At 47.1% G+C, this 20393-nt stretch overlaps 1 protein-coding gene across 5 annotated transcripts in view; it reads right to left on the reverse strand.

The window, feature by feature from the left end:
• Positions 1 to 11383, reverse strand: part of DVL1 (dishevelled segment polarity protein 1) — a 77799-nt gene extending 66416 nt beyond the window's left edge. For all 5 annotated transcript variants that reach the window (XR_013958166.1, XM_080631053.1, XM_080631051.1 and 2 more), the window contains exon 1: positions 11085 to 11383. Coding sequence is in view for 4 of the 5 variants with exons in the window: in XM_080631053.1 (XP_080487179.1) it covers positions 11085 to 11254 (170 nt within the window). In the remaining variant the exon portion in view is untranslated. The remainder of the gene's footprint in view (positions 1 to 11084) is intronic.
• Between the last annotated feature and the right edge of the window lie 9010 nt (positions 11384 to 20393).

The raw sequence follows: 20393 nt of genomic DNA on the forward strand, positions 1-20393 counted from the left end.
TGCAGCAAAGGAGAATTCACAGCAGCATTATCTGCAATTCACTGGCTCAGTGTTCACTGGGTCTGAAGGGGAGGCGGGGGGAGCAAAGCAAAGACAAAACTCAGCAGATGACAAATTTGCTTATTAACTACACTGAATAAGAGATGGATTAAAAAAACATAAGGAGGGCGGGGGGATGAAAAGCAGGATGTGAAAGAGGCAGGAGCTGGAACAGCATGGCTAATGTCAAGCATGAAATGGAACCCCTGCTGGGACAAGCTGAAAGACAGGCAGGCAGGCTTCCCAACGTTAACTATTTGATTGCCCTGCTTCAGATGCATCTACCCAGTACCACGTGAGGAAGAGGATTCCCATCTCCACTACAGGCAATCCTTACAAGCTGGAGACTCTAGCACAAGCTGAAACAGCTCTGAGAACAGCAAATACATTCACCCTGCATTGAAAACTGTTATTACCTTCACTCCAAGCTGATCAGCACACACTGTGCAAGAGTCATCATGAATCAAGTAACACCAAACGCATTCACGCAGGCTTTAGGGCCATCCCTTACTTTACCTTCATTCCAACTCCCCAAAGCTCTTTGGAAGGTACACTCTGTACCATTTCAGGATTAGTTTCTAGTCCCATTGAAGCCAGTGAGGATTTTTGCATAGACTGAAATGGGGAACTCGTTAAGCACGTCTGCAAGCGCTGCACTTGCTCAACCATCCCCAGTGACTAAGTATCCCCGCATGTCTCCCCATGACATCAGAAATCCAACCTCTCCCTTGAATCCAGCAGTTTAACTGGCACCTCTGGTTAGGAACAACACGGTTGGTCCAGAGCGTCCTGCATATTCATGTTTCTGCAGCACTTGTATCTTGCCATCACTTGCTACCACTGGGCAGCTTTCTTCCTCAGCAAGAGCAAGATGTAATTACAGTCAGACACCTCTTTGCATATTCTCTTCCACATAAAGCTTGTCCTGCATCCTTCCTCCGTCCTCATCTCTGTACCAGGCAAGTCTTTGACCTCAAGTAGTTTTGTTCCATCCACTTTTTTTCAGTCCATAACTGAAAAGGTCATAAAATACAGCTGGAAATAAATCGATTTAAAGAGCAGCCCCCAAAGCCCTGCAAACCCACTCTTTGGGTGCTTCCCGGGCAAATCATTGTTGTTTGTTTATAGGATTTAAAGAACTCAAACACAATAGTAAGCTCAATGGAAAATATTACGCAGGTACAAGTGGAACAATCACTGAAGCTGGTCATGGCAAAGAACTTCGACTGCAATCACTGCCAAAAAGTGATGGGCAGGGAGGGGAGAAAGAGCCCCTCTTGGACTCAGCACAACAAAAGGAAAGAGAAATGTGATTTGCATGGGCACACTTGTGCAAGCTCTCAGCATTTATGCCAGCGTGCAGCAAGGCTGAGCTTTACTCTGATCTACAGCTCTGAAACTCCAGGTGAGAGCCCCTATTTACAAGTTTCCCAGGCATGTAATTTTAACATGTTTACAGTCTCCTCCAGAGGCACGACTCAGGTCCATAAATTAAAAGAGGCACAAGTTGAACTGGTTGTAATATCAGGGACTAGATCACTTACTCAAGGTCAAATACAGAGTAGCTGGAAGAGGGAGAATTGGACTCGGAGCTCAAATACCAAACCAGTGCTTCAACCCACGCAGTCATTCTGCTCACATTCCAGAGGGAAGGCGGAGAAAATCCATTTAAATATCCCCGGTTACAGATAGGATTTAACTAACAAAACTCTTACTTTGAGACAATTTCAGTATCTGTTCCTCTTAAACTTGATGTGATGAATGCTTGGTTTCAACAGCCTGACAGTTGTTAAGACACGAGCTCTTGTCCCAGCTCCCCACAGTAAGAGAGCTGTTAACAAACAGTGTTTGCACACTTCCTTACTAAGGATTTTCCAAACGCATCAACTTCTACACCTCAGAAATGCAAAGGGAGGCTAAAAATAAAGAAGTAACTCAAAATCTGGAGGGTCCCTTTTAGGGCTGCTCCTCACAAACTGTTCAACGACCTCTATAAGACATTTCGTCCAAAATCAGAGATATCTTAGAAGTAGAATTACCCAAACCCAGCAGCTTTCCATGGCATTGGATGGACTCCACACCTTGGTCATTACAACTCAAAAATGCCATCCTTATAAGATTCGAGGGGCCTCAGAATCCACCTCCTGTATCACAGCCCTAAGGCACATTCCATTAAGTAACCAGCTGATGGATCATCAGCATCACATCACCCTCTGCCTGCAGCAGACCCACACACATCCCATCCAGATCAGTTCTCACACTGATCAGGCACGCATGGTCTGCACCAATTCTGTTATTGACAAAGCCAAGGATGGCAACCTCACTTTACCTGTTGGTAAAGTCCAAGTACTTTTCAGCAAGGAGATGTTATCTTCTTCAGGAATGACGAAACAGGGAAAAGTAAACCCAAGAACCAAGTGATCCATAGCACGTCAATGGCGCAATCATGGATCCCAGACTGGTTTGGGTTAAAAGGGACATTAAAGCTCATCCAGCTCCAACCCCTGCCACGGGCAGGGACACCTTCCACTAGAGCAGCTTGCTCCAAGCCCCTGTGTCCAACATGGCCTTGAACACTGCCAGGGATGGGGCAGCCACAGCTTCTCTGGGCACTCTGTGCCAGTGTCCCACCCTTATAGTGGTAAGGTGAAGGGGTTCTCTTATTACCCTCAAGTGTTTCACTCCAATAACTGAATGGAAAATACCATGTTTTGCATGCTTTGAATATCTTCTTTTTATGCTTCATCTTACCAAGGCCAGTGAAATAACCAAAAATGATCATTATTCCCTCAGTTACACTTCACATGGAAATAAGCCACAACACAATCATAAGGCAACTATTTAGGTCCCTCCTTCCTCAAGCACTGTAAATTCCTCTGTATTTGCTCAGCAGCTTGTCTCAACTGATTAAACTCCACAGCAGAAACTGGAGTTCAAGCCTGCAGTAGCCTCCTCTTAGGACTGGGACCCTGAAACAGCATCAGCAAAATCACCAGTGACATCCTTCCCCAAAACACTCATTAAACCATGAGCTGGTGCTTAATTACATCAGAAAATGGCATCGTGGTGGCAGTGGCATCCAAGGGGTGTCTTTCAGCTCAAGGTTATTATCAAGTTTGGGAAAACAAGCAGGATTTAGTATCTAAAGGGATCTTCTCAGGAGACAGCTGGATGCAGCCCTCAGATTTGCAGGTTTCTGGACAGCAGAACGACCTCTTCATTGTTTTCCTCCAGAAGAGGATCGTTCCGCCAGGGTTTGGAGGGTGTGTAAAGAGAGGAATTTTCTGTATACTCTCAAAGTAAAAGAAGGTCAGAAAACAGTGGGAGCTGCCATGAACTCCAAGAGAAAAACCCAAAATATCAGATGTTACTACAACAGATGCTGCTTCCTTGAGAATCTGTTAGGAATTTACCTTTTTAACACGTTGATTTTCAGGCCAACTAAAATCACGATGAGAAAACAGCTTCCAAAAGACTTTAACTGGCTGTTGATGGGCTACATCTAAGGCAGTTCTGTACCATGTAGAAGATAGGTAAGTCTCTGTGTCATGGCCCTGTAGCATGCACAAGAAAAGGCCTAGGCTTAAATTCATGCTAATGTAGGGCTGATTCTTTTCCAGTTCTGCTTCTTCACAGGGCCCATTGCATCAGGGAAAGGACCACACCACAACAGGCCCAGGGAATGCCTACCTGGCACCACCTGAAGTCACTCTCCACAAGACTACTTTGGACAATGAATCACAGCATGGTTTGGGTTGGAAGGGACCTGAAAGCTCATCCAGTTCCCAGCCTGTCTTGTTTCATAAACACCACCCTTGTCAACCTGTCCACCTAACACTGTGGCACAGCACTTGAAATAGATGGTTAGAGCTCCTCAGTGACTCCCTGACAGTACTAACCAGAATGGTAACTGCCCAGCTTGCACACAGTTGGGGTGGCCAATAGCAGGCTGCATTTAAAGCAGAATCTGAACTGCAAGCAAAAATGCTTGCTTGTGCTTGGAGGTGAGCTGCTGTTGGAAGGAGCTGCTGCGCTGAGCTCAAATATACCATAGTAATCTCTGCAGGCTTTAATACTGTATGTAAATTAATTCCTTCATTCCAAATTTTCATCTATTCCATAGCTATTCTGGGTTAGTTTCAAAGCACTGAGCATAGACCTCCTCCCTGTGCATCTGGATCTCCTCCTGACTGTTGCTCACTCTCCTGTGACAGGCCAGAATGGTGACAGCCTTCCAAAAACTATTATTATTATTAAATAAATCCCATTTAATTCAAACTAATCCATGGGCAAACTCTAATCAGAGCTACAGCAAGCCCATTGCTGCACACGAATCCTACAGAGATGGTTAATGTTTCCAGCAGCTGCACACTCTATGTGCGTATTCTCAAGCCAAAACAAGTCTACCTGAGCACTGGAAAGAAGAAGAGGAACAAAACTGTGCATACACTATGTGGAGGTGCTCATTAACTGAACAGTAGGAAACTTGTTTTTCTAACTTGTCCCACTGCAGATCACCAGCCACAGGAAGCAGCCCAAATCTGATGTATCCCTTTAGCATGTTTTCATAGCATTAGCCTTTAATAAATAGAACATGCTCCACCCTGAGCGCAGAGCAGTGCTCAGGTTCCAGCAGAAAACAGGGGTTGTTTGAAATATTTAGATTACATTACAGTTGGGACGTTAAAATAAGCAGTGACTTGTACTGCAGACAGCTATCAGAATCAGCTTGGCGAGGTATGTCTGAGCTAACCTAGTGTGGTTACAAAGTATGAGCTTTGAGGTCTCTTAGGCTGGTGTTCTTAGACACATTATTGATGCTACAATAGTGCTTTCTGATGTCAGCAAACAGAAAAGCAGCAGTGCTTGATGCTGTATAAACAGCAGAACAAGAGGCACAGTCTGCAGGAGGTTTATAAGCTTCAACAGGGAAAATGGGAAAAAGCTGGGAGAAATAAAGGCTATTCTCATCAGGCAAGTGACTAACACAGGCCTCGGTTCAGCACTTCACTGGGTCCAAGCACTTCACTGCTGGTCCAAGCCTAAATCTGTGGCTGAATCCATTTTATTTGCTATTTCCCAAGTCTCAATTCAGTGCTTTAACTATGAAACTCTCCATTTGATTCCGTTGGGAAACAGAACTGCAGCTTTCTGCAGGTATTAATGAAAGCTCCTTTGCAGTCTTAAGAATTCTCCTTCTCCCTGAAGTCCTCCATGTGGTTGTTGATCCAGATACTTGGGTGGAGGATCTGCTCTTAGTAATCATAAATCATGGAATGGTTTGGGATGGAAGGGACCTTAAAAGTTCTTCCAGTTCCAACCCCCTGCCACGGGCAGGGACACCTTCCACTAGAGCAGCTTACTCCAAGCTCCTGTGTCCAACCTGGCCTTGAACACTTCCCTATTTTCAGAACATAATTCCAAGTTTATCTGACTGAATCAAGCTGAAATTTGGGAACTTAGGGACACTTGAGGACATGGTTTAGTGGTGGACTGGGCAGTGCCAGGTTAATGGTTGGGCTCAGTAATCTTGAAGGTCTTTTCCAACCTAACTGGCTCTGTGATTTAAATGTGCAACAGACCATGCTACGTGAAATGAGAGCTGGGAAGAACCATCACCAACCCACTGAACTGTAAAGCCAGAGTCACTACACTCAGTTTTATTACCTGTCTCAAAGGACTAATAAAAACCAAAGCATCTTCTCTTCTCAATCTACTTCACCATCGTAGGGTTCATGGGGAAAGCATCCTCCACTGCACTCACAGTGAGTTCCACATCCCAACCAGGACTGTCCACGTGACAGAACAGTTCAGCAACAACCTGGCTCAAGATTCAGTGCATTTCAGAGACAGTCTCAGTGACTTCACTGGGCTTTGGAGCAGTCCCAATGAGAGCTTCAGCAGTGCCACATACCCTGCTACAGCCTCCCAGAGCAAAGCTGGCAGCACAGCAGGAGAGAAGGGTCATGAATCTCAGCCATGGGCTGGAGCGTGCCTTGCATGCATTTCCTTCGTCAGCCATGCGAGTTTACATCAGAGCTGTCCCAGCCTGACCTGCAGGCAGCTCTGACTCTTACACAATCATTCCTTTCTAGCCTACAGACAGGCAAACCTGGCCGAAAAAGGTACAGGATAAGAAACATCGTTACAAGAAACCCAACTGTTGCTCCATCTGTTTGAGCACACTTGCTATCCAATAGTTATGTTCAGTAAACATGGCACAGGCATTTGCAAGGATCTGTATGGTGAAATATGTGAATTACCAGCAGTAATTGCCAACCCTTTTTAGCCCTGTGCCCAAGTAAACTGCTGGCTTTTTCTCAGTCTGACTGTATCTCAGGTCTTTGGGTATCGACTGATTGATGAAGCAGCCTGAGATAACAGAGAAAATACAGAGGGTTAACACTGCAAGGACACAGATCTTCCTGCTTCCATTAGCTCTACCCTCACAGAATTACTTCCTTACTCATTTAACCCTTCTAAAAACACCCTGTTCCCTCAATAACACTGAGGGTAAAGGAGACTAAAGGAGACTAAATAGGAGGGAGACAGAGATGCACATGGGAAAACCAGCACACAGACCATACACGGCTGCTTTGTAAAGATCACCTTGGTTATATTTCAAGGCCCAGCGTTATATGGCGCACCTCTTCCTATCTGTTCATCATTCAGGTCAGTAGCCTGCACATCATCTTGAATCCTCTGAGTGCTCTCTAGACCTTCACATCCATCCTACGTCTAGGTCTTGCAGTCTGTGGAGTATTCCTCTCCATCCATACAGCTAGTTTCCTCAATGTCCCCTTGCCTAATTCTGATCCATACAGACTGTGGGCATCAGTCCTTGTCACAGAGCTACAAAGATCATTTTCCTAAGCTGCTATTTTTAGCCCACTCTGCACATGAATCTACCAGCTCCATATCTGCTAATGCAAATACAAATCATTTGCCTTCATTTTATTCTGCTTCAAAAAAGACAAACTCCTACCTGTAACTGACCTATATGAGCCTCTGTCACCTCTCGTTCAGCTTTCAAACAAGTATGGAGGTGGGCATCCTTTCATGCTGCTCTTTAGTCTTGAGGGATCTCCTTAAAAACACCAGCAAAAGTACCTCATTAAAATCCTGCTTGCAATAACTACTCAAAAACCCCCATCCCAAAACGATGCTCTTACTACTCCACAGCACAGCAGAGTCCTCCTAAGAGGCAGAATCCTACCCTTTTGTCCAGTCTGCTGCCTTATCCCTGAATAAGCACGGAAACATGTTTTCCAAGCACAGAACTCAACTCAAAACCTTCTCCATAGCAAGACACTTGTTACTTAGGACTCCTGCTTCTCAGTTAGGGCTCCTCTTAAGGCAAGGGGGAGAACAGAGAAGGTACACTGCCTGCATGAGAAAAGACACAAAGCAGTGCTTCTCTGTTCCTCTTGTATCAGAGATTGCCACATTCAGCTCATAATCCCAAACCTGATTCCTGCTGCTTTAAATCCCATTTTGCTCGCCAGCTTTCAGCACACAGAATACCAAGCAAATCAAGTTCTGCACAACGAACAACTGCACCTAAAAGTGCAGTTTAAAAGGAAGTTCTTTTGCTGATACCAAAGGAATGCCTAAAAAGCCACTCCTCAAAGTACTCCCTAAAGAAGTATAATCAAAAGAGTATTAGTTCACACAATGGAAAGAATGAGGACTTGAACCTCACCCAGAAGGATGGCAGAACAGACTGTGGTGTTTGATGGATAAAGACTGCAGAGCCCAAGATTGACTTGCTCTTCCCATCCCGCGGTACTGAAAGACACTATCAGCAGTTCCTTCCCTGGCGATACATCAACTGAACAGATCATAGACATTGATACTTTGGCATTTTTGGAAGTTAGGGTTAGTGTCTTACAAGAAAAGCTCTGCAAATAACAAATGTTTAAGAGCACACAGTCAGGAATTCCTCTTACAGAGGACTAATAACCTCACACAGATTCATTTTGTATCATTTGGATCCAACAGTTTATGCAGCATTTGTCAGAGTTTCAGTCTGAGAGCCCCAGCAGCCCAAACTACAGCTTTATTTCTAGTGTCATTTTGCCATCATCAAAGAACCAGGAGAACTGCATTATGCATCACTGTATTATGCATTACTGCAGGGCTGTGCGTGGCTGCAACCCCAGAATCAACAGTTTCAGTGATGGGAAGTGACCCCTGAGCTCTTCCCCTGAGAGGAAGGAATCAGTTGCTGAAAGCAACTAAACAACTGATGACACAGCTCCTTGTCTAGAAAACACATATCACAAATGTCACCTCTCCTCAATGCCATTGCTGGTGGATGCTGGCACATCAATGGGTCTGATCCTATAATGTCCCTGCTTCATTTCCCACTGACTAGAAAAGAACAGAAGCTACAAAGCACTTCCAAGGGTTAAGCTTTCAAGTCAGAACCCAATTGGACAATTGGAAGGAAAATCAAGATGAAGCTTCCCCACTGGGTCTATTTTCCACAGCTTTACTGATAGTATAACACTAAGACTGAAAGGCAGAGCAGTAAATTAAACTATAACAGAAATCCAGAAGGAAATATACCACTTCTACACCTCTCTTCTCCCACACCTTCTGAGAAGCAAAGCTGAAAGCAGGCTGGTTGCTCAGCCCAGGTACACAAAACATAACTGCTTCATTTCAGAATGCAGCTTGACGTGGCTCCACATCCCCAACCCAAGTCCAAGCCCTTAGCGGCTCTATCTTTCACAGCTAGAAACAAATCAACACATCCACTGTTTCTGAACACTATTATTTATTACATTATTCCAGGGTCCAGGAAAGGCTGTGCCTTAATTACAACAACATGTCCAGCACTGCAAAGTCAGTTCCCGATCACTGGCTTCTCAAGGAGGCTCCACATCTCCAGGAAAACATTTGCTTTCCTAACACAAGAAGTACTTTTCACTCCACAGTGGGATTTACAAACCATGCTGCCAAGCAGCGGTCCCCATGCCAAGTCATCGCTCCACACAGCCATAGAGCAGCAACAGGAGACCAGAACTGTGCAGCACTGCCCGTAAAACCGAATCATTCCTGTTGCTCATGCTCAAGGATCACTTAGAGAACACGCAGAAAGGAATTTCTGTGGAGGACATTTCCAGGCACAGGAGTAGAAATCAGACACACGATTTTGTTATGGTTACTGGCAACTGCATCTACCATTACCTATTTGCAACACCAGTTAAAGTCAGCTTGAAGATAAGATGATGAAAGGGAACCCTTCTCTACCATGAACACTTGCTGAGACAGCCAAAGTGAGTTTTCTGCTAGTTCCCTGGGTTTCAGCAGTATTTAGGATTCAGAGAGGAACACAAATGTGGTTGACACACAAAAGCAACAATAATCTGGCTGACAGCTCATTGACTTGCAAGAGTCACCACGTGCAGTTACTTCTACCTGTCTCAAGACAGCGCATCACCACCCTAATGCACTCAGCACCTATATTTGAGGTGATAGTTTCAATAAGAGATACAGAACGTACAGGTCCTAATTCTCATCACCCATTTGCAGCCCTGCACCTTCCCCCATCTCCATTTCCAAGGCAATACAAGAATAACAGACAATTTTCACCCCCGTTTCAAGACTAAGAGAGAATCCACCATAGGATTACTCTGTTCCCTGGTCAAAGCTCAGGAACAGCCCAAAGGCATTAGAGAGGTTCCTAGCGTGTTCCACATGTTGATGTTTCCTAGCACTAGATCTCTGCAGCAGCGGCACTGAAGGCACAACAAACCCAGCATCCTTTATTGAGGTTGCACCACACAAACTGAAGAGCTTGTGTCCCACGACCACAGCGGGGGTACGTGTCCCCGTCACTGGAGGAGGAAGGGGAAGAACTGATGGAGAGGCAATTTCCCAGCCCTTATTTTGCAAGCAGACAGTTTGTGTAGCTGCATCCCAAGAAACTTGTTTGCACAATCCAGAAGAACAAGAAGCCAATCCATGAACAACTCCGACAGCAACACGCCAGTACCAACAGCTCGCCACAGCAGAGACACATGTCAACAAACAATAGCCGCTTTCCACCATGGATAAGAACACATGTAACATGAAAAGGGTAAGACAGAGAAGGATGTTCGGGATGATCTATCTTACCAAATATAAACCCCACACCTCAGCCACAGCGTTATTTTAGTCAGGGCTGTATTAGTGTCCCACAAACCTGCTCTTTTTCACTGACAAGGCGCTTATGTATGTAAAACAGCCTGGCCAGTGACGGATGTGAGTACAAAGTGATTTGCTACAAGAGGATTAATACATTTGGAAGCGCCAGGCCAGCTGTCAAGCGCATTTGTATTGGTCTATTTTATGAGGGCTGTAACTAAGCCCAGTGGCACACAACCCACATCGGTGTGCGGGGACGAGATCCATGGCAAATATCCCGAGCTCCAGCCGCGAATTTGGCCTACAGGGTCACAGAGGTCGTTTGAAAGCCTGGCCCTTGTCTTCTCCTGCTCCCTCAGCAGCAAAACACCTCGGTGGTGGTGTCAAGAAGCGGTGGTTCCGAGCACCGACCGCTCAGCACCCAAGAGAACAACCCGCTGCCCACACCGGCCCCTCCGCTCCCCTTCCAGCGCTTCTGCAGCCCGACCTTCCAGAACCCCCTTCCCGGCCCAAACCCTCCGGGCCTCACCCACACGGTAACAGCTTCGGGTAACAGAGCGGCCGGGGGAGAACCCGGCCCGGGCTGAGCACAAGCCGAGAGGACTCGGAGGTCTCTGGCCGCGCTGTCAGCCCCCGGTGCGACCGCGGGGTGAGGCGGCAGCGGCAGCAGGGGCCGGGCCGCCATGTTAGCGGCGGCACTGCCGGCTTCCCCGGGTGCCGGTGGCGGGTGCCGGGGCCTAGCGGCAGGGCCGCACCCGGCGGTGAGCCCGGAGCCCGGCCCCGCGCTGCAGCCGAGCCACCGGCAGCGAAGCAGGTGCGGAGGGAGGCGGAGAGACCTCCCCTCGGGCTGTCAGCGGGAAGGGGCGCGGGGAAGGGGGGCCAGAGGAGGGGCAGGGCCCGGGTCCGCTCACCCGAAATCCTGGTCCATGGACTTGAAGAAGAACTTGTAGCTGTGCACGGGCCGGTTGCTGAGCACATTCTTGAAATCGGCCAGAGTGACTTTCTCCGGCGGCACCGGCAGCTTCACCAGGTACGGCGTCTCCTCCTCGTCTATGTGGTAAATGATCTTAGTCTCCGCCATGGGAGAAGGAGGAGGGGAGCAGCGGACGGGAGCCGGCCCGGGCCTCCGCCGCCGCTCGGCTCCTCTCACGGCCTCCGGCCCAGAGCCGCCCCCGACAGGAAGGGAGCTCCGCCGCCGCTGCCGCGCACGGGCTCCTCGGCCGGGATTCCGCTCCCTGCACTGCTCTCTAGCTGCCCGACCCGGGAACGGCAGCCCGCCGCCGCCCGCCCCGCCTGCATCCTGCGGCCGCCGCCGCTCCCCCCCGCGCCGCTGGGCCGCGGGGCGCCGCGAACCCGGGTCCCCGCGATGAGGGAGAGGAGGCGGCGGGGGGGGGGAATGTGAAGGGGAGGCGGGGGCGCTCGCCCTCCTCCCGCCACCGCCGCCGCGCTGCCCGCGGGACCCCCGCGCTCACTGCCCCCTGCTGGCGCGGCGGCAAAAGGGCTCAGCGGGACCGACGGGGCTCAATGTTCACCGCTTTTTTGCCTTAAACCCCACCTTTCGCACCCAAACCGCGCAGGTGAACGGGGTTTGGGTGCTTCTGATGGCGGCAGTGATTTACCCGAGCACACGAGATGCTCTGTTTGTATGAACAGCCCAGTCTTTGGCCTGAGAAAACCGCTCAGCATCCCAGTCAATATTCCCAATAGGTCACATAAACACCGTCTGTTCCCTGCAGCTCTCTCCTGATCTTCTCCTGTTAGGAACTCATAAATGCTTTCCCAGTGCAGACCCCTCAGCATCGTACAAACTCCTTTGTATCCTTCAGCATCCCTATTCACATGACAGGAGGGAAAGGGAGGCACGTTACTATGTGTATCCTCGGTAAGGAAAGCTCTCTAGTCTTAAGACGGTGACTGCAGCCCTGCCCTGGGCAGCCTGTTCCAATGCCTGAGCACCCCGTGGGGCAGGAATTGTTCCTCAGCTCCATCTAAGCCTGCCCTGGTGCAGCTTGAGGCCGGTTCCTCTTGTCCCATCCCTTGGGAGCAGAGAGCAGCCCCTCCTGGCTCCATCCTCCTGTCAGGCAGTTGTGACTGCTGCTGAACAGATCACTGTATTCTGGATATCTATAACCCCCTGAATTCCACAGACAACAAGAGTCTATATTCCAGGTGAGAGAGGTGTGTTTTGGAGCACACGGTCTAGAGCAAAATCTTTGGAGCACCATGTTCTGCAGGTGATGTATTTGGGAAGAGTTCCCCTTTCTTTCTCAAAATGCCCCAAAATGCCCACCAGCAAATGCAGGTCTCGGAACAGTGTGTTCAGGTCTCAAGGAATCCTTTGTTCATTCAACAGGACTTCTCCAGGAAAATCCCAAGCTAATGACATTCTTTTTCCCTTTCAATGAAAGAGGACATTCATTCTCTATGTTCAGCTGCTTTCTGTGAAGGGGTAGACCACAGCTCAGTGGCTGAATGACCTGTGGCACTGCAATGATTCTTCTACCAGCATGAAACAAGCAAGCCAACAGGAAAGGCTGCCAAAAGGTCTGTTAACATCATTGCTATCTATTAGTATCCATTTATTTACCCATATCAAGTTTAATCATTACCAGTGCCCAGATCCCACCAGCACTACCACAGAACACTGTGATGCCACTACCAGAGCCAAACTCCCCTATGCAGAACCGGATCTGGTAGCGCTGTTAATCCACAACTCAACAAGGATTAACAATACTGAGACCTGAAAACATCACCCACTATCTGCTGTCATTCCTGGTACAGAGAAGCAATTGCATTCACTGGGGTTCTCCAACTCCAGGGAGTTGCTCATCTGCTGACATTGGCACCACTCATCACACCACTGCTGGACTTGAATGCTTGTGTGATCATCAGGCAGGGTGAGATCAACAGCAGAGTAAAGGTATGGCCTTAATCTTCATCATGTAACTTGTGACTTGGTACTGCTTTAAGTCAGGAATGACCAACTTGGCACACTTCAAACCGTAGCCACTGATGGTTAATCACTCTCACTCCTTCCTTTTTGGAATTCTACTAGAGTAAGGCATAAAGTATTGTAGTTTTCTGTAAAACCATGCAGTCAGCTTTCTCCTGCTATGGTTCTGCAAGCACCTGCGAGCACTCTTGGTACGGAAAGAATGCCATTAATCCATCAATTCTACCACACACAAGGATCTCTGAGCCAGAAAGGGGATGGCTTCCTTTGGCAGGACTGTGATAACCCCAGTACAAGCTCTACTTTCTGAGATATTGAGTTTTATGTAGTTTTTGCAGTATGAAGCTCAGGCACAATATTAACATCCAGCCCTTTGGTCTCTTCAGTTCATACTTAATGACCTCCTCAATTCCTCAGGGACCCAGGTGGTAGCCACACAAAGGCTGAATCTGCAGAGAGCTCTATTAGCTCTGCTTTTACTTTTGACAACTGAAAAGATGAGTTGTATAATTGTCAGATGACTGCCTTGGAACAGACATGATAAGACTGGATCATGACTCACAAAAAGCTTTCTGTGTCCCTGTAAAGCACAGAAGAGAGCAGATAACCCACATTCATGTTCCAGTCAAACCCCAAGCTAATCCAATTAAAGAGTGGACATGGGAATGCAGAATACAGCACCTTCACTGGGCCATCAGGGCTAATACCTTGCTTCTTGTGGAGCTCAGGCCTTAACACTTCAGTGGAAAATAAATATAAGGCATAAAATCTCTTGTTATTAGAGCTGTGCTCTCCATGACAGAGCAAATAGTCTTGCTGACCCCTGCAGGGAGCAGGTAGTGTCCTGAGGCATGAAAGCTGCTCACCCTTTTCTTCATGTATAGGGCAGTGCACTTCATTACCACACAGAGAATGAGCAAGCTCTTTTAAGACACCATCCTTTGAATTACAGTGATGGTTGTTGCTTGTCTCAGTGAATTCAGAAAGCCCATCACACTCTGGGGATTATTTTGTCTCAAGAGTCAGTCGCTGGCAGGTTTGCTGCTCATGACAATGCAACCAGGTTTGAGAGGAGTGCTTCCATTTGGATAGTCAACCCTGGGAAGTGAAGACCTGTTCTCATTTGTTTCAGCAACACAGCAGGATCAATGTGAGCAGCAGCATTGCAAGCTTCCCACCCTTTACTGTCAGTATCCCGCCCTTTACTGCCAGCTATCCATGCCAGGACTGATGGTACCTACAAGGAAGCCAGTAGTAAGGGTGTATTAGAAACTAAACTGACAACAGCCATTAGCCAGGGAAGGTTCCTCCCAGACTGAGATCACAGTAGTAACCTAGAGACATAAAATCAGGGTTGGCAAAGCATTGAGCCCCATCAGTTCACTTAATCCTTGTATTTCTTAAGTAGTTCCTCCAAAATCACCACTGTTTGAAAATGGAAGGAGAAATGGATTTTGGACCTTTATCACTGAAGGGATGTGGCAGAAGCTGGTGTCTGAATGAACAGCACAGGAACTGTTATTCAGCCTGTTCCTCCTCTTCAGAGATCCTAAGTTTCCCCACACTGTGAAGACTTTCAGCACATTCAGAAAACAAGTTCTGCAGCTACTCTTCACCCCCAGGGCAAAGATCCCATCACATTCCACCAATTCACACAGGCGACATTAGCATCACTGCAGAATTAAGAGCTAAACATGGAAACCATCCTAAAAGAGAGAACTGCAACCACCCAGTCTGGATGTGCTTAACATTACGCTGCTGGGCTGGCTCCTAAGGTGGTACCTGTCAGCAGGATGCAATCCAAGTCAGTTTATGCTACCCATGGATCTGGTCTGAAAGACCTGCAAGGTTTATTTCCTTTTATTCTTCCTCTGTGCAGCCCTTGGGCACAGCCAGGCCATGGCAGAACTCAAGACTGTATAGCTTAGAATAAAGACATTAAACACTAGAGGGAAGCAAACGACTTGCAGTGCAGCAATCTGCCCTCCAGCCTCCTGGGGCTTTTCATTGCCACCGGATTCAAACACACATAAACCTGGGGGGATTTTCAGTGACATTTCCAAAACCCTCTTCACCGAGGAATGTGTGTTACGGAGGGATAGTGCCTTACAGGTCTGCAGGAATGAGGCACCGTGTAGGGAATAGAGGGCAACATTCATGTTGGTACTCCACGGGGACTACTAAGAAGACATTAGAAGCATGTAATGGAAAACGTGAAGCAACGTTGTCAGCAGATGGGCACAGCTTATGGGATTCATAGGAAGGAAGAGTGTCTCCTCCAGTTTCAGTCTCTTTTTCATCTAACTTGAGTTTACTGATGACTGTTCAGTTACTGCTACCAAAGTCTACTGCATCTCAGTTCTGTTACAGTGCGATCCTGTAGTGCATTTATACTCACAAACTATGTGCCTGTCCTTTCAAGGTCTCCCAGCAACAGCAAATCTCAAGTGAAAATCAGATACTCATACAGAATGGCATCAACCTCCCTTATCCTGCTGCAGAAACGCCCCTAACTTCTCTCTTGGCACTCACCCCTACTTCAAAGCAACAATCAAAACAGTGGAGATGAGTCTGGAAAGATGGGAGACGAACTGCAAAAGGCAAGGGGTTGAGCACTTCAAATCACTGAGTGGCATCAAGCTGGTTCTGATGGAACTACCTTTTCTAAGGTTTAAACCTTAGAAAAATGCTGTTGCATCAGATGTTCCCAGGGGGACGAGGATGACCTCACTTTGCCCAAAGCATCTTTTGTGGTAGCTCTCCTTTGGCTTCTCCTCACTGCAATGAATCTCACTTAGAGGTTATAGCAGTGGCTGACCAGTAAGGTCCCACCACAGTAACAGTGAAGGGTCCTTTGGATGAGCTCTTCATTGCATGTGGCCCCATCTGCTCAAGAACCCATCATTTGTACTCAGCAGAGCCCAAGGAGAAGGAACTACTCCCCCTGCACTTCTCAGTGTTTAACTCCAACCCTTTTAACCTGGTTTTCTCTCTTTTTTCCCCCTCTGGTACCTAAGAAAGCACAAACAGCCTCCACAGGGTGACGCACCCCAGTGAAGAGGTGGTATGAAGTGGCAGAAGACCAGTTGTAGTATGATTTCCAGCCAGGTAAGAGAGAAAATGCTACTTTCTGCAGAGCTAGACAAGCTGGTTGGTAATCTCAGCTTGCTAAATGCAGTTCTTTGCCACTTCTTACTTTTGTAACTTGCTTTGATTGCAACCTGCAGCCTGCAGTGTCCATCCAAGCAGCAACACAAGCTGCTTCCACCAGTGTCCCTGGAAGAACCCTGTCATGCCACCTGGGATACTACTTAGTGGATGGAAGCCCTCCCAGAGCAGAATGTGCAGCAAGGTGTTAGCTCTGCAAGGAAAAGAGGAATCTGGGCTGCGCAGTTAACTATTCCAGCAGGATGTGCTATCTTTCCTTCTGGGCTTGCAGAATTATGTGCTATGAAGGAGCCGCCAGCCTTCATCTCTGATAGATGGTCTGAACTCCATTTACAGCTGCAGATCTGGTCATTAAATGACACTTTTAGGAGGGTAAAATTTGTCTTTGAGCCCCCTGACCAAGGCACATGATGATGTCCCATGTGGAAACCATATTGAAATCCCTGGAATAACTGCATCCCATCTGCACTTTGTCAAGCACCTTCGGATGCTCCGAGATGAAACACAGTGCACAGCTATCGGGAAGAATTAGCTAATGCTGGCTAATAGCTTAGAGCAAGAAAGAAAAATCAGCCTTAACTTGAAACTCGGTTCTCCTTTATTTCTTAAGTGTCAGGAGAGTTACACAGCAATGATAAATGGTAAAAGTTAAGTAACAATAATAATGAGGATTAATTCTATTACAACAAAAAACCCAACCTTACGGAACAAGTCCTCTCAGTCTTGAGAGGAAGCAGAGCGTGCACAGAGCTGGAAAGAGGGGGCTCTAGTTTTAGTCTCAGTTTTAACCTCTTTTAAGGTCACTGCCACACACCCTTTCCTTGTCCCACAACAAGGGCTTACGGTCCATGCATTACCCTAATAGAGACTTTCATTTCTCTGCCCATAGAGTACTCGCTGAGAAGAAATTGGTATGAAACTATTAGGGCTTGTTATTAGTATTTTAACTAACTGAACATAAAATGCATGTCTCAGGAAACCAAGGAGACCATAATGAGGCAAAGCCTGCCAAGAGCCTGCAAAGTGATGGGTAAAGAAGTCTATCAAGATGCAGCATTCCATTAGCACGGTGAGAAGATGACTTTGGGTAACTCAAAGCACATCTACCAAAGTGCTGCACATACCTAAAGGTTGTTTCTCCATGAGAGGCAAGTTACTGACCCATGTTGGGGAAAGAAAGGCTGAGATGAGAGAAAGGGAGAGAAAACCAACCTGTCTGGACTTGCACTGAGCCTATGGCAGAGTGGCAGCAGAAAAGAGGGGTCCTGCCCCTAGTCTAGTGGTTAACTGCAAGTCAAGTCTTCTGTTTTCACATAAGATCAGCTTCAAGGCAATGCCAAAGCTGACAGAATACAAAGTGCATATGTAAAGGACCTAAATGGCTTCTCACCTGTATATAAGGGCAAACAACCTTTGATACTTCCACTGTGTTAAGGAATAAACACACAAAACTCTTCAGTTTAGTGTTCAGTTTCCTTTGCAGCAGTTTGGAACCACAGCTTCTCTCCAGCGGCCCTCCTGGCCCTCTCTCAGCCACAGTTTTAACATACTAAATTGCATACAGGATGTGGCAGGCTGCTTCTGAAAACCACTGCTCTGATCATCAGTCCAATCACACAACGTATGCCGCTCCTGAAGCAAAAAGGGCCAGAATCTCAGCTTGGACTCTCATCTTGACTAGTCTAGGGTTACACTGGCGTGTCTGCCCATTACCCAAACTCAAAGCAGTGATCAAAGCAGGGATGAGGAACTCATAAAGCTCTTCCTAGTACTTGTTTCAGAGAAACACATTAATTTCTTTCCCTTGAGCTATTTTGCAGCCTTGAAGTCAAATCATATATTGAAATGCCTTTGGAGTTTATGAGTAACCCCACTTGGAGCTGGTGTCCATATGAGCTGTGCTAAGCAATGTGAACTGGCAAGTAAAGATCTCCAACCTTTGACTCACAGACATGAAAGGGAGGGGTAAAGACATTACTGACAATTACTTGAGACTGTGCCACCCTGATGGAATAACCAGTGCAGCCTTACACACCTGCAGGAATGTGCCTGGGATTTCAATCACATCCAGCCAAAGGCAGCCTAAAAGATCAGGATCTGCCCAGGAGCTCTCACCTCCACCTCTACTGTTATATTCTATTAGTAATATTTGAAGGCATTAAAAATAAGGGTCCCCAATATTTTTATTCTTTAACAGAGAGAAGTGTTAATATCTATGCAAAATGCCATGGTCTATTTCCCACTCCTGTAAAAGGTGTGCATTGAACAGGACTGATATCCCAGCTTCTAAATAGGCAACTCAGTTCCTTCTGGTACACAGGAGGTCTTACCCCATGCTTCTGGCGGAGTTGGGAGCTGAGCTCAGCTTCAGTGTAACTCAGAACCATCACACCCAGCAGGAAACCTCTGAGTTGCCAAGAGCCTAACTGAGCTCTGTCACACAACAGCTGAGATCCGTGCTGTTTGGGGGAGGAGGGAGACGGAGTCTGAAATGAGATTGAGGTGTCTAAGAACAACAGCCAAGACACATACCAGGCTGCAGGTCACATTCCCCATTGTTCACTGTTAGACTGGGATGCTTTCCTTGGACCACAGCTACTTCATCATCTGCAAAGACCTCAGAATTCTCCATCCCCAGGAAGAAATCCACAGAGATACCAGACACTTTAAGACTGAAGCCACACCATCACCCTCACATTCACCCTCACAGTAGTTCCACACAAGGTCCTCTTCACGCTTCCACCACTCACATCATCCTGGAGACCTTCTCCAGTCCCATTCAGTCATCAGCCCATGCCCAGTCCCTCCTCTGCCACTCTCCTCTGACCACAGTAGAGGTAGTGGCAATCCTTGGCCTCTTTCACCCTTACACAACAAGAACACAAGCCACTGTCATCAACAGTAGGAAAGAGCTTTTCTTCTGTGCTCCAAGGACCACAGGAGTGCCTGGTTTGGGAATGGTGCCAGAGAATATCCCAAGTAGCAAAGGAGCTGTGTAGAACTGTTAATATCCTGTAGCTTTCCTGGGATTACAACACTGAATTACTGACTTCTGATCTCTTGACATCCCCATCTGACACAGTGTTCAAACGTAGAACTCCCCTTCAGCCCACAGCCCCACTACCTCAGGTATCTGCTCCCCAAAACAATGCCAAAATCCATAAGGAATTCCTGTCCCTCCTCAACTGCCCTTCTGAGACCCTGGCCCATGAACATTCCTGACAGGCTCTTGAGTGCAGAGTGTTGGTACTCTTGTTCCTTACGGTCTGCTCATGGGAAGCTATTCCTTTTATCTGTCTAGCTGTGCTGTAATCATACCTTGGTTTTGATGTGCACACAAGCTCTGTGTGGCCTGGATCCACCCAAGGACTGCAGGAAAATCACATCCCAGATTTCCACACAGGAGTTTAGCCCTCTCCATAACATTCCTGGTCCTGATCTAACTGAGACTGGTTTTACAGCACTGTAACTCCATCACCTTCAGCTGAATGTGTCTGCTCCTGCCCAATTTGATTTGGTTTGCACTGAAACAAAAACAAATCAACAAACAAGCTTAGAGTGAGAAATACAGAGTGAGGCTTCCAGAGCTCTTTGGAGCTGATCCCAACCCTACCCTTGGTCATCCGTGGGCCTCCCTTTTCCCCATTCATAATATAAGGTATTTACATTGAAGGGGTCTACTCTTTGTACTTGACCTGGAATATATCAAGTGTTGTGCGACACTGATTTATGCCACACAATGAGAGATCACAATCAGGCTTTGTTATTATTTTCCTGATGAATACACTACATGGAGAATTGCCTGATATAATGATGGCTCAGGATGAGTGATGCAGGTTGGTTTATTTAAAGCAGTAACATCAAAGCAAAAGGTCTGCTGATTCAGCTCGTAAAAATCATTGATGCATAAAAACCAACAATAATATCAGGAAAGAAGAAGGGGAATAGAGGATTGGGAGAACAGAAGAAGAAAAGGCAACCCAAACCCATCGTAAGTGCACATAAGACAATCTAACTCTTTCAAAAAGCATTTGCAAATACCCTTGTGCTTAGTGGGGAGAAGTCTATGTGAAAAGATCTATGGTAACTGGAGAGACAT

Source organism: Psittacula echo (genome assembly GCF_963264785.1).
Source record: "Psittacula echo genome assembly, chromosome: 17".
Classification (NCBI taxonomy): domain Eukaryota; kingdom Metazoa; phylum Chordata; class Aves; order Psittaciformes; family Psittacidae; genus Psittacula; species Psittacula echo.